Source organism: Sapajus apella, unplaced genomic scaffold (assembly GCF_009761245.1).
Source record: "Sapajus apella isolate SASKATOON/1434 unplaced genomic scaffold, GSC_monkey_1.0 scaffold33, whole genome shotgun sequence".
NCBI lineage: Eukaryota > Metazoa > Chordata > Mammalia > Primates > Cebidae > Sapajus > Sapajus apella.
In genome coordinates, this window is record NW_022436973.1 from 4,548,243 (window position 1) to 4,562,746 (window position 14,504).

General features: G+C 47.3%; 1 protein-coding gene across 1 annotated transcript in view; it reads right to left on the reverse strand.

The window, feature by feature from the left end:
- The window catches only part of PPP1R16B (protein phosphatase 1 regulatory subunit 16B), a 121,685-nt gene that overhangs the window by 12,764 nt on the left and 94,417 nt on the right, over positions 1-14,504 (reverse strand). The window contains exons 5-10 of the mRNA XM_032294944.1: positions 9,708-9,811; positions 7,561-7,685; positions 4,318-4,443; positions 3,333-3,408; positions 2,412-2,541; positions 2,151-2,319 (exon numbers count right to left, since the gene is read on the reverse strand). Of these exons, the coding sequence (XP_032150835.1) occupies positions 2,151-2,319; positions 2,412-2,541; positions 3,333-3,408; positions 4,318-4,443; positions 7,561-7,685; positions 9,708-9,811 (730 nt within the window). The remainder of the gene's footprint in view (positions 1-2,150; positions 2,320-2,411; positions 2,542-3,332; positions 3,409-4,317; positions 4,444-7,560; positions 7,686-9,707; positions 9,812-14,504) is intronic.

A 14,504-nucleotide genomic window follows, 5' to 3' on the forward strand; every position in this document is an offset into this window, starting at 1 on the left:
ATAGTAGCTACATTTGGAGTGGGAGAAAGGACTGAGAGAGAACATGGATGATGAAAATGCTCTGAATTCATCTGAGTGTGTACATTTGTAAAAGTGTGTTGAAAATCTCATTTAAGGTTTGTCTACGTGGCCAGTCATGGTGGCTCATGCGTATAATCCCAGTACTTTGGGAGGTCCTGGTGGGCAGATTGTTTGAGGTCAGGAGTTGGAGACCTGCCTGACCAACATGGTGAAAACCCATGTCTACTAAAAATACAAAAATCCACCAGGCATGATGGTGGGCACTTGTAATCCCATCTACTCAGGAGGCTCAGGCAGGAGGATTGCTTGAACCCAGGAGGCGGAGGTTGCAGTGAGCTGAAATCACACCACTGCACTCCAGCCTGGGCAACAGAGAGAGGCTCCATATCAAAACAAAAAAAAAATTTTTTTTTGTCTACTTTACCATACATAAGTTACACCACAATCACAAAGAAAAAATAAACAAAGCATAGCTGAGAGGCATCTGAAACATGGCTTGATCTTGATCTGCATCTCTTTTCTCCCCAGTCCACAGACTTAGGAGCGAGGCAGAACAAAGCTACCCTATGTGCTCTCTCCATCACCAGCTGTTGGCTTTGATGTGGTTCCCCTTGGGCAGGTACCTTCACGCCTCCTGGTGAGACAGGGAGTAGGTGACTGTCTCATCCTGAAACAGGGTCCCTCTGAGACACATGGGTATGCTGGGTAGCTAATCAATTTCATCCCACCAAAGCTAAACTCTCTAGGCATGTTTTCATCTGTTCATGGTGTCGTGGAAGAACCAAAATGGCAGACCAGCTCTGGTACAGCCACCTTCTCCCTCATCCTCAGCAACTCCGCTCCAGCCCCAAACTTGTTCACTCCACTCAGCAAGAAAGCAGCCATGCTGAGTGTGTTGGTTCTGGGTTAAGTGGTGTCCCTCAAAAATTCATGTCTACCTGGAACCTCTGAATGTGACTTTATCTGGAAATAGGCATTTGCAGATGTAATAAATTAAATTAAGTTTAGGTTCTACTGGATTGGCATGGGCTCTAATCCAATGACTGGTGTCCTTATAAGAAGAAAAAACAGGCTAGGTACAGTGGCTCATACCTGCTAAGGTGGGAGGATTGCCTGAGGCTAAGTTTGAGACCAGCCTAAACAGCATAGCAAGACCTCATCTCTACAAGAAATTTAAAAATTAGCCAGGTGTGATGGCCCCCACCTACAGTCCTAGCTACTTGGAGGCTGAGGTAGGAGGATCCCTTGAGCCCATGAGTTGGAGTCTTCAGTGATCTATGACCATGCCACTGCACTCCAGCCTGAGTGGCAGAGCAAGAACCTGTCTCAAAAAAATCCCGTAAAATAAAAATAAAAAGAGAAGAGAAAACAGACACATACACAAAGAAGAAGGTCAGGTGGAGACAGAAGCAGAGACTAGACTTATGCAAGCAAAAGCTGAAGAACTCCTGAGCTACCAGAAGCTCACAGAAGCGTGAAACAGAATCCCACTGGGAGCCCTCAGAGGAATAAACCCTGGTGTCACCTCGGTTTTAGGCTTCTGGCCTTCAGAAGTGAGAGTGAATAAACTTCTGTGGTGTTAAGCCATCCAGTTTGTGATAATTTCTTAAAGCAGCCATCAGAAATGAGTATGCGTCCCCTTAGGAAAGCAGCTTAAAGCTTAAAGGACCATTGGCTGCTACAGGAGCAGGCTTCTCAGAGGTCCTACTAGGATCCTACTCCGTTTTTCAAAAAGCATGTTCTGATAAACACAATTCTCAATATTTTGTTATATTTCCTGAAAAAGAAGTTGTAGCACCCCCAACTCCTGGGTGACTGCCCTACTGAGATCTTTTCTGGGAAGCCCTCTACTAGGTCTGCTGGAGAAAAACTAGGCATATAGCGGACACTTGCCCCTGTCAATCAGGAGACCCACCTGTGTGCCAACGTGCCCAACTCAGCCTCTAACACACCCCCCGATCACCTCCTTAACTACAGTAGCCACCACCATCAGACTGGATACACTAGTTTAAGGGCAGTGCCTGGCTACTTCCCTCTGAAGGCTTTCAGTTGAAGAGGCAAGGTCAGCTGAGCCCTGTTCTCCTCCCAAGGCGGTGGCTGACACTGGGACAGGGCATGAGGCCACTCACAGGGTCCTTATTCTCTTGGTCTGTCCTGGTCTCCCTGATGTCCCCATTGTAGGTGGAGGTCCGCTGATCCTCAGCTGCACTCCGCTGCTGCCACAGGATGGCCTCTCCCTCATACTCCTTCCTGTATAGGTTGGTCCTGTCCGACAGGCTGGCTCGACGCACCACCTTCCTGAGGGGACAAAGTGGGTGCTGGAGGCTACACCCAGGCTCCACAGGCAGAAGCATGCACGGGGACACCTGGCTGCCCTGCCCCAGACTCACCCACGGCTGCCTGCGCTAGATGTCCTCCGGCTCAGGGATGACTTGTGCCTCAGCTGTGACTTCATGATCACATCATGTTTGTGTTTTAGCTCCAGCAGCAGGACCTTGAACTCTTCCTCCTCACACAGGTCTGAAGGGGCAGAGGAGTCTGTTATAGGGGATGGTGCCAGGACCTGTGGCCCAAGAGGGTACTCCAAACCAGAGGAGCTGCCACGCCAATCCACTGAAAACTCTAAGCATCTTTTGGGGCAGGCAGGGAGGGAAGAAAACAATGCCAGCCAAAGTTCCAGGGGGACTGCAACCCAAACCTTAGAGGATTATAAGAATGGGAAACCCAGGTTCTGTGCACAGTCACAACTCCTAAGTTTCCCAGCTATGACCGAGGCATTCATGTTCCTCTTTGATAGTTTCTAAGAAGAGTCCTCAAGTCTTCACTGATATGAGAAGTAGTGAGGGAAACAAGCAGGTATCCCATATAGCCCGATCAATAAATTATGCAAAGATACTGAGAAATCTACATACTCCCACTATTCTACCTAGCCACTTCATCCATCTATCTACCTATTGCTGACTGAGTCATCTATTCATAGATTCACCCTTTACCCACTCATCCACTTATTTTTTTATCCATCCATCCATCCATCCATCCATCCACCCACCCACCCATCCCATTCAACCATACCTTATAATACCTACCTATCTACCCCTCTCATCCATCCATTCATCCATTAATACATCTATCCATTCATCTGTCCATCCATCCATCTGTCCATTATTCTACTATCCATTAATTAATCCAACCATCTATCTACATACCAATCCATCAATCTATACAACCATATATTTATCCATTTTTCCCTCTACCCATCAAAAAATTGATAACTGCCTATTTGTGCATGCCAGGTGTTGTACTGAACTTACCTATTGGCATCTCATCCATGGATGTCCTTGCACTGAGACTAGCCCCATGGGATACCAACAGCTCTGCCATCTGCATCTGAAACACAGGAAGAAGCTCACATGTCCCCCTGCCCAGTGCTCAGAAAGCCTAGGAGGTGGAGAGAGTGCCCAAGCCTCTTAGAATGTGACCCACAGAGTGGTGGGACAAAGTTGATTTCCAGGGAAGGCCTGCACACTATAGCCATGGGGGGAATCTAGACAGATACAATGAGCTTAGCACCTCCTCCACATGCCTGGGCCACACCAAGAAGGAGCAGAAGGAGTTGGCTGTAACTCTAGAGCTGGCAGATATCTAAGGAGGGACTATGTGTAAGTGGCAATCAGACTTTTGTATCTGAAAACAAACAGAGAAACTACTCAGTGCAAAAATGCTGGGAATTTTCTTATTTGGCAAATTTGATTACCATCCTATTAGAACACAACTTGTTGGCTGGGTGTAGTGGGTCATGCCTGGTAATCCCAGCACTTTGGGAGGCTGAGGTGGGCAGATTACTTGAGGTCAGGAGTTTGAGACCAGCCTGACCAACATGGTGAAACCCTGTCTCTACCAAAAATACAAAATATTAGCTGTGCATGGTGACGCATGCCTGTAATCCCAGCTACACAGGAGGCTGAGGCAGGAGAATTGCTTGAACCCAGGAGACGGAGGTTGCAGTGAGCCAAGATTGCGCCACTGCACTCCAGCCTGGGCAACAGAGCAAGACTCTGTCTCAAAACAAAACAAAACAAAACAAAACAAAACAAAACAAAACAAGAAGAAGAACACAACTTGTCCAATGTTTTTGCAAACTCCCTAGGCCTTTTCATATCCCACATATGAGTTATAGTCAACACCTTAAACCTTAAAATCTTATGTTCTTTGAAGCCAATTGCCAGCCCAAAAAACTTGGTGTTAACAAGTTAACCGTGTGCCAGCCTCCTCCACAGCCCTGTGGGTGAGAACTACCTGTCCCCAGAAGGCAGCTGCATGCAGGGGCTCCCAGCCATCCCAGTCCTTCACATCCACACGCACTCCATGGTCCAGGAGGAGCTCAGCGGCCCGCAGGTATCCATTGGCTCCAGCTATGTGCAGCTGGAGGAGAGGAAAGAAGTGAGCATTCCCTAGGGAATCAGCCCCACATTGAAGGTAGGCTAGCCCTCACCTCCACCCAAGTACCACAGCATCCTTGGGGGCAGTAGAATGGAATAGAATGAGATGGAAATACAGCCACATTGTGGAGGATTATTAAGTCTGAAATATGGACCTAGAAGGAAAGTTAGAGAGCTGAGTTCTTCTCCCCTGTGGTTGGTCTTAGCATCCATGTAGTTAAGCAATAGCATTTACTGAGCCCCTACTGTGCACTGAACCCTGAAGAAGGGGTCTCTGAGGTTCAACACGGTGATTTTTAAATATGTCTATGAATTCTTTGACACATCTTCCTTTAAAAAATGGATCCCGACTGTTTTCATCTTGAATGTGGGCCAGAATGAGTGACTCACTTCTAACAAATAGGATATTGTGAAGTGGCTGTGTGTGATTTCCGAGGCTAGGGCATAAAAGGCATTGCTGCTTCTACTTTACATTGTCTTGGATCACTTACCCTAGAAGGAGGCAGCCACTGTGTTGTGAGGACCCTCAAGAAGCCCCAAGGAGAGGTCCTATGGAGATGAGAAACTGAGGCCTCCTGCCAACATGCAGCACTAACTCCCCAGCCATGTGAGTAAGCCACCTTGTAAGTGGATCCTCCAGCACTAGTCAAGCCCTCAGATGAGACTGCAGTCCCATGGTCTCAACAATATTGCAACATCTTGATTGTAATATCATGAGAGCCACCAAGCCAGAGCCACCCAGCTAAGCTGCTCCTAACAGAAACCATGTGAGACAATAAATATTTACGATTGTTTTAAGATGCTACATTGTGGGATAGTTTGTTAAGCAGCAATAGATAACACATCCAATAAGGGACTGTGATCCCATTTAAGGCCTCCAGTCATGGCCACTGCCTAGCAGATCTCAGGGATCATGCTTGTTCAATCTGCCCCCAAAATACATAAAGTGCTTAGCGCATAATGAACACTCAGTTAGGGATTAACATTCTTAGACAGCCCTAAGTGATGACCATGAGAATGAATGAAAGAGAAAGAAGGAAATAAGGCGAAAAGACATAAACTGTCCAGCTAAGGTAAGAGATAGAGTTGAGAGTCCAAGATGACCAGCAGAAGACTGGCTGGCAGGAAGCCACAGAACTCTAGGGGCCTGAGGGCTGGGGCTGGAGAGCCAGTGGGACAAAGAAGGCATGGCCTCAGGAAGTGATCCTTCCAAACGCAGCTTCGATGGTCAGATGCCACCTCATCCTGGGAGAAGGTTGCTTGAAGCCCCGATAAGTGGAGGCTTTTTTTTTTCCAACTTGAAAAATCCAGGGTATGATGTGAAAATTAGCATAATTATCTGATGTATAAATGTCTGAGGTTTGCCAGTGGTAGAGAATGACACCTGCTGGCCAGTCAGACATTACAAACCTCACTACTTAGCTGGAAATGAAAAGGTATGAGTGGAAGAGTGGCATTGCTAGTAAAAATAACAGTCACTGCTAACATCTACTGAGAATTTACAGACTCTGCTAAGCACTTTCATGCAGAATATCATTAATGCTCCCAGCAACACTGTGAGGAAGACACTATGATCTCTAGTTTACTGGGAAGACCTGAGACTCAGTATGTGCCTGGCCCATGGGGGCGGAGCCACCCTGAGGCCAGCCCCAGCCCAGGAAGAGAAGATCCCTGTGTCTAAAGGACCCAGTGACAGCCCCAGTGGAGCTGCAATGAGGGTGGGTAATGCCCTAATGCAGCCTGGCCTTGACTTCAGACAGAAATATTCAGTCATCCTACCTGGCCTCATTCTTGAGTGCTAGGCTAAGCAGGTGATCCAAGCAGTGACCCAAGTAATAGAAATGGGCACAAAACAGATGTGAGAGCTCAGGAAGCAGGTGGGAGAAGCCCATTTATCACACCTGGGCTGCCAGATCAGGTCTGAGGGGGCAGTGAGGAGCCCTATCTAGTGAGCTTGAGATCCCGAGACTGTTGAGTGCTTATGACCAGCATGGAACCTAAGCCTAGGACAGGGCATCCCCTACCCCCATCAGGGAGGTGGGCTGCCATAGCCATGCTCTGAATTTTGATTTAGAGGCTGCAGAAGCTGACCTCCCGAATATTAAGCTGCAGTATGCTCTGAGAGCCTATGAGGAGTGGCCGGAGAGGTTTTCCAAAGTCACTGACACTTGAGTTGCAAGGATAAGTGGAGATAACCAGGCAGATTTGAGATAGAAGAAGGTCCCATTGTTCTCTATCTCCAGGTCTAGTAAAGTATGTGGCACAGAGGAGGTGCTTGTAACTGTGTGTTGACTGGGTGGATGGATGGTTGGTTGGATGGATGGAAGGATGGATGGATGGATGGATGATTGGATGGATGGATGGACCAATGGAAAAGTGAATGACTGGGAGTAGTGGGCAGACTCTGAAGTCAGGGAACCCAGAGGAGAGGCTGTTGCAGTAATATCAGGGAGTGGATGAGGCAAGGAAGTGGCGTGCTAGAGTGGGAGAGGAGACACTAAGGCAGGGGAATGAACAGTGCAAAGGAAGAAAGCACAGGTGAGTGGGTGAATGGTGACACTAGTCCTTAATGAAAAGCATCATTAGAGGAGAGGGAAATAAGGAGCTCAAGGTGGATACCTGAAGCCTGGGGTGAAGGAGGATCTTGGAGACAGAGCAGGTGGTGAACAGGTGGGAGCCAAATCCTAACACGCAGGCTCCTAACTCCAAGCCCCATTTGAGAATGGCAGGATTCTTTCTTGTTTGTTTATTAAAGACAAAGTCTTGCTCTGTCACCCAGGCTAGAGTGCATTGGTGCAATCACAGCTCAAGCTCAAACTCAAACTCCTGGGCTCAAGTGATCCTCCCACCTCAGCCTCCCAAGTAGCTGGGACTACAGGTGTGAGCCACCAAGCCCAGCCCAGAGAGAGGCCAGGTTCTCAAAGAGGCTGAGCCCTGCTCTGCTGACCCTCCCTATCCAGGGGCAATCCTGGCCCCAAAGGATTCTTGAGGAGGTCCCAGGTCGTAGACAGTCCCCAGGGGTACAGAGTTGGCCACCCCCAGGTGCTGGCCCACTTTGCTCCTAGTTGGTCTTGGTTTGGGTACTGGCCCATTTCCTCACCAGTGTGGCACCCTGGGCATCTATCCAGTCAAGGTCCTGGCCCGCTGCGATCATGCAGTGGATGTCCGCAATCATCTGCTGCTCAGGAGCTGCCCGCATCTCATTGATTTTCTCTTGGGTGATGCCTGCAGTGGCAAAGAGGGGATTTATATAGCACCCTCAGGCTTAGGACCCTGGGGGGAGGGGAGGGCAGGTGAGGGAGGCATGGCTCTTGTTCCCTAGGGTAGGCCAGTCAAGGGGGCATGCAGACATGCCCATAGATCATTGTCCTCAGGCTTGGTGGACACAGAAACCATGCACTGGCCCACAGAGCCATGGCATTCCTGCCTGGCACCCACTAGGCACTGTATTCATGTCGGTTGCTTTGCACGTGCTCTATTTCTACCTAGAAGTCCCTACCATCCACCTACACACCTCCAACTGCTCAGATGGCTGCCTCTGTCTAGTTCTTTCAGCCCTGGGATAGATCATCTCCCAAACTGGCCTCTGCTGACCGCCCTACTGACCAGGGTCTCTGTTAGTTTCCTTCGTCTTAACCATGATTGTGTCTGTAGCACCTGGCACAATGTTCAATCAATTTTAGTTGCAGAAGGACTGAATGAATGAATATATTACTTTCAAGTGGAGAGCTGAGTCAATTGAGGTAGGGGGGACCCAGAGACACATTGTACAACCCGAATCCCATCCCTATCTTAAAAGTGTGTTACTGACAGCTACTAATGGTATTTAAGGAGAGGATAATATGCTCTGTAAAAGGATCCATTAGACCAAGCACTCTTCAGTCGAATTCAGGAGAAGTCTACAAAGGGAGGAAATAAAATCACACATTTATTTTGACTAAGGTTTAAATGAAATTTAGCATTCCCTAACATTAGAATATAAGCAAAACCCACAGTAGTGTTAGCAGCGCCTGTGACTTTGTCACTAACAGACACTATAGCTATTTTCATATCCTGTTATCTTATTGTTTAATGAATTAATGAAGTTTCTATTTAACGTACTGAAAAATATTTTGGCAGCTATGCTTTAATATAATTGGCTTACTTTATAATTCTATAATGTTATAACTGCATTTAAAAACATTATTCTGGCCAGGCATGGGTGCTCATGCCTATAATACCAGCACTTTGGGAAGCCAAGGCAGGCAGATCACCTGAGGTTAGGAGTTTGAGACCAGCCTGGCCAACATGGCAAAATCCTGTCTCTACTAAAAATACAAAAATTAGCTGGGCATGATGGCATGCACCTGTAATCCCAGCTACTTGGGAGGCTGAGGCAGGAGAATCACTTCAACCTGGGAGGTGGAGGTTGCAGTGAGCCGAGATCAGGCCACAGCCCTCCAGCCTGGATGACAGAGCAAGACTCCATCTCAAAAACATAAAAACATCATACTGAGAAGGGGTCCATAGAGTCACTAGATTGGCACAAAAATGGTTAAGAACCTCTGCAGGAGATGAATAGGAAGAGCTGGGTGAAGGGAACAGGAGATTCAATCACAGATACTGCAGCTCTGTGGGGGACAGAAGGGCAGCTGCAGCTGAGGGTCTGGGAGTGTGACATATTTCCAAGGAGGTGGTGCTTCAGAGGCCTGTCTGTGGGGTGCTGGGGCATACAGGTCTCTCATTGCTGCATTTGTTTTCCCTCTGAACTTCATTTGTGAGTTGAGAACAGCCCACATCTTGTTTATCTGGGCCCCTGGTAGCCAGCATGGTGCCTGGCACAGAGCAGGCGCCCGCTAGCGCTCTTGACTTTATTATTTTCCCACATGGGGATATATCTTTACGGTGGACATTTATTGAATCAAATTGTCACAGCTGACGAAGAGGAGACAAGGCCAGCTGTGGCCACCCACGTGTGTGGGCACGGATGAGATCAAGACCTCCCTTCTGTGCAGCACGTTTTCCAGGGTCCTCTCATGTTCTGCTCTAATCACATGGATAAGGATATTAATCCTTAATAACACTAATAAGGACACTAATCCTTAATAATCACACAGATAAGGTTACTAATGAAGACCCATCCTATTCACTGAGTACGGCGCACAAGGCAGGCCAATGTGCAGCTAATCTGTTCACCTGCGTTGAGTTAAGGGCTGCTCCCCACAACTCTGTGCTATTCTCACTTCACAGCAGGCTTCCCTCCCTTACCCTGGTATGCCATGCAGGTCTCGATGACATCCAGGGTGGGTTCATCCTCGCAGAGGTCATATGGCATGTTCCCATCCGAGTTGACAGCAAGCAAGTCAGCCCCACTGCAGAGAAAGAGACAGGGTGAGGGCCAGGTAGGTGTGGCTAGGGTTGGTCTGGCTGCCTCTGCCCTCTGGCCTCTCACCTGCAATCCTACTGTACACCCCGGCTCTCAAAACCCCACCATGGTGTACCCTGGGAAGGTGATACTTGGATCTGCCTGACACCAAAGTCCCAGGACAGCTATCCTAGGGGACGTCCCTAAGTTTTTCACCCTGTTGAACCAGCAGGCAGGGACTTAGGGACAGATATAAAAGTCCTCCCTGGTGACAATAATAAAAATCACATTAATGGCAGCAGCACCACTTACCAGGCACCTGCTTAGAGACAAGCCTGATCTAAGCTCCTTTTGCAGGCATCCTTTTATTTAACCCTCATAATAGCTCAGGTTAATATTGGTGGCCCCATCTGACGCAAGGGGAAACAAAGGCTCAGACATGGCCGGGCGCAGTGGCTTATACCTGTAATCCCAGCACTTTGGGAGGCCTAGGTTGGCAGATCACCTGATGTCAGGAGTTCGAAACCAGCCTGGCCGACATGGTGAAACCCTGTCTCTACTAAAAATACAAAAAATTAGCCGGGTGTGGTGGCAGGCGCCTGTAATCCCAGCTACATGGGAGGCTGAGGCATGAGAATCGTTTGAACTTGGGAGGTGAAGGTTGCAGTGAGCCGAGATCATGCCACTGCACTCCAGCCTGGGTGACAGAGCGAGACTCAGTCTCAAAAACAAAACAAAAAAAAAAAAACAAAAAAAAAACACACACACACAAACCATGTTCAGTCACTTGTCTAAGGTCAGACAGCTTGGATACAGCAGAGTCCAGACTCAAGCCCGGGTCTCTCATATCAACTCTTTTTACTTCTCTATGTTCTATTTCATTCTTTGCCCATTTGCAGAAACATCCTCAATTATATTCCACCACCTCCAAGTCCTTGCCCAAAAGGGATAGAGAATAGGACAGAGGTAGAGCAGAGACTTGGGACTCTCTGGCGACATTTGACCTTTGGGACAGTGGTTCCCAAGAATGGCCCCGGATGCCCTGTGGCAGAATTACCTGGGGACCATGGGAATAAGATGCAGCATCTTGGGTGGGCTTCACTCCAGCCCTCCTGAAAGAGTCCTTGGGGTAGGGCATGGAAATCTGTATTTTAAGCCCATGCCCCAGGTGATTGTAATACCAATAAGCTTTGGGACCCACTGACCCAGGCTAGCCCACTTTCCTTGTCCTCTTGGCACCATCACTGATCAGGCTGTGGCTACCTGATGCTCCTGGCAGACTTCATCATACTCAGGCTCCCATCAGAGATGTAGGCATGGGCCACCATCCAGTCCTTTCGTCTCACAGCCCTTCACTGTGGCCTCTCTGAGCTCTGTACACCCTGGAGCAAGTTCATGCAGGTGGGGCAGCAGTACTCTCATCTCCAGCCCCCCTGGGAGCCACCGATGGGCTCCTGCTGCTCTACCAAGACCTGTGCAAAAGGTCACCTGCCCTCAGCCACTCTCTCTGACTTCCTGCCCTCAGATGTTCTTGGTCTGGCTCCGTCTCAACTCTGGTACTTAAACCCCCTGGCTTCCTCCCTGACTCCCCAGGACTTCCGCATCCTTATGTGCCTAGTGCCAGCTCTGGGGTGATACCAGTTATTATTTATGTTGGTGCAAAAGTAACTGTAGTTCTTGCAACTACTTTTAAAAATCACAATGATTTTTGTTGTTATTGTTGTTTTTGAGACAGGATCTTGCTCCATCACCCAGGCTGGCATGCAGTGGTTCAATCTCAGCTCACTGCAACTTCCACCTCCCAGGTTTAAGCAATTCTCTTGCCTCAGTCTCCTGAGTAGCTGGGATTACAGGCATGCACCACCACACCCAGCTAATTTTTGTATTTTTAGTAGAGACGGGGTTTCACCATGTTAACTACGCTGGTCTCAAACTCCTGACCTCAAGTGATCCACCCACCTCGGCCTCCCAAAGTGCTGGGATTGTAGGTGTGAGCCACCACACCTGGCTCTCCAGAGATGTTTTTTACAGACTAGAATAACTTATTCTAAAATTTATAGGAAATCTCAAGGAATCTGAATAGCCAACATAACCATGAAAAAGAAGAACAAACCTGGCAGTCTCACACTTCCTGATTTCAAAACGAACTCCAAAAGTATAGCATCAAAACAGTGTGCGACTGCCATAAGGACAGATATATCGACCAATAAAGTAGAACAGTGGGCCTGGTGCAGTGGCTCATGCCTGTAATTCCAGCACTTTAGGAGGTCGAGGCAGGTGGATCACGCAGTCAAGAGATCAAGACAATCCTGGCCAACTTGATGAAACCGTCTCTACTAAAAATACAAAAATTAGCTGGGTGTGGTGGTGTGTGCCTGTAGTCTCAGTTCCTTGGGAGGCTGAGGCAGGAGAATCGCTTGAAGCCAGGAGGCAGAGGTTGCAGTGAACCGAGACCATACCACTGCACTCCAGCCTGGTGGCAGAGCAAGACTCCGTCTCTAAATAAATAAATAAATAAAAATAGACAGGGTACCAATAATTAAAAAAAAAAAAGACAGGGTACCAAGGTCATTCAATGGAGAAAAGACCGACCATCTTTCCAACAGATCATGTAGAAAAATTGGATATCCACATGTAAAAAAATGAAGTCAGATCCTTACCCAACACCATATATAAGATTTAATTCAAACTAGGTCACGACCTAAATGAAAGAGCTAAAACTATAAAACTCTAAGAAGAAAACACAGATCAAAAGCTCCAGGACATTGGATTTGGCGGTGATTTCTTGGATATGACATCAATGGCACAGGCAACAAAAGAAAAAGTAGATAAATTGGACTTTGTGAAAATTAAAAAATTGTGTGCAGCAAAGGGCACAACCAACAGGGTTAAAAAGATAACCCATAGAAAAGCAGAAAATATTACATCCATCCGATAAGGGATCCATATGCAGAATACATAGAGAGATCCTAAAATTCAATGACAAAAACCCAACCCAATTCAAACATGGATACAGGACTTGAATAGACATTTCTCCAAAGAAGATACACAAATGGACAACGGGCACATAAAAAGATGCTCAATATCACTCATCATTAGAAAAATACAAATCAAAACCTCACACCTACTAGCACGGCTACTAACAAAAAAGAAAAAGTAGAAAATAACAAGTGTTGGCGAGGATGTGGAGAAGCTAGAACTCTTGTGTACTGTTGCTGGGAATGTAAAATGTTGTGGCAAAGAGTATAGCAGTACCTTAAAAAATTAAAAATAGCATTACCACACAATCCAGCAATTCCACTTCTGGGTATACAACCAAAAGGAATTGAAAGCAGGGTTTCATGTTCATCACAGCATGATTCACAATAGGTAAAATATGGGGGCAAGTCAAGTGTCCAGCCAATGGATGCAGAAGCAAAACGTGGACTAGACATACAATGGAATACATTTAGCCTTAAAAAGGAAGGAAACTCTGACACATACTACAACATAGATGAACCTTGAGGACATTATGCTAAGTGAAATATGCCAGTCAAAAAAAGACATACACTGTATGAATCCACTTCTTATTTATTTATTTATTTATTTTGAGACAGAGTCTTGCTCTGTTGCCCAGGCTGGAGTGCAGTGGTACGATCTCGGCTCGCTGCAACCTCAGTCTCCTGGGCTCAAGTGATTCTCCTGCGTCAGCCTACAGAGTAACTGGGATTATACACACCCACCACCACACCCAGCTAATTTTTGCGTTTTTAGTAGAGACAGGGTTTCGCCAGGCTAGTCAGGCTGGTCTTGAACTCCTGACCTCAGGTGATCCACCTGCCTTGGCCTCCCAAAGTGCTGGGATTACAAGCATGCACCACTGCGCCCAGCCAAATCCACTTCTATAAAGTGCTTACAGTAGTCAAATTCATGAGACAGAAAGTAGAATGGTGGTCGCCAGGAACCAGGGGTGGGCAGGGAATGGGAATTACTGTTTAAGGGGTACAGAGTTTCAGTTTTGCAAGATGAAAGTCACTCTGAAGATGGATGGTGTTGGCTGCACAATAATACAAATGTACTTAATACCCCTAAGCTGCACACTTAAAATGGGTAAGATGGTATTTTATATGTATTTTATCACTATAAAAAATTGGGAGTTGGGAGGCTGAGGCACGTGGATCAAGAGGTCAGGAGTTCGAGATCAGCCTGTCCGATATGGTGAAACTCCATCTCTACTAAAAAACACAAAAATTAGCCAGGCATGGTGGTGCATGCCTGTAATACCAGCTACTCGGGAGGCTGAGGCAGGAGAATCTCTTGAACCCAGGAGGCGGAGGTTGCAGCGAGCCGAGATTGTGCCACTGCACTCCAGCCTAAGTGACAGAGTGAGACTCTGTCTCAAAAAAAAAAAAAAAAAAAAATTGGGGGGAAAGAGAATGAAGGGAGAAGACAGAAAATAGAGACAGTGGAAAATACAGAGAGAGCCCAAGAGTAAAGGAGAGACAAAGATGGAAAAAGAAAAGCCAGGCACACAGGGATGGGAGAGTCAAGGGGAACTGAGGGGAGGAGAGGACGAGAGGTAGAAACAGAGATCAAGAGAGTGTGTGGGGAGAAAGAAAGTGACAAGCACCAAGACAGACTGAAAGTGACAGAGAAGGGAAAAAAGGGAAGAGAGTAGAAGGAGGAAACGCAGAAAAGTAGGGAAGGAGGAAGGGAAGAAG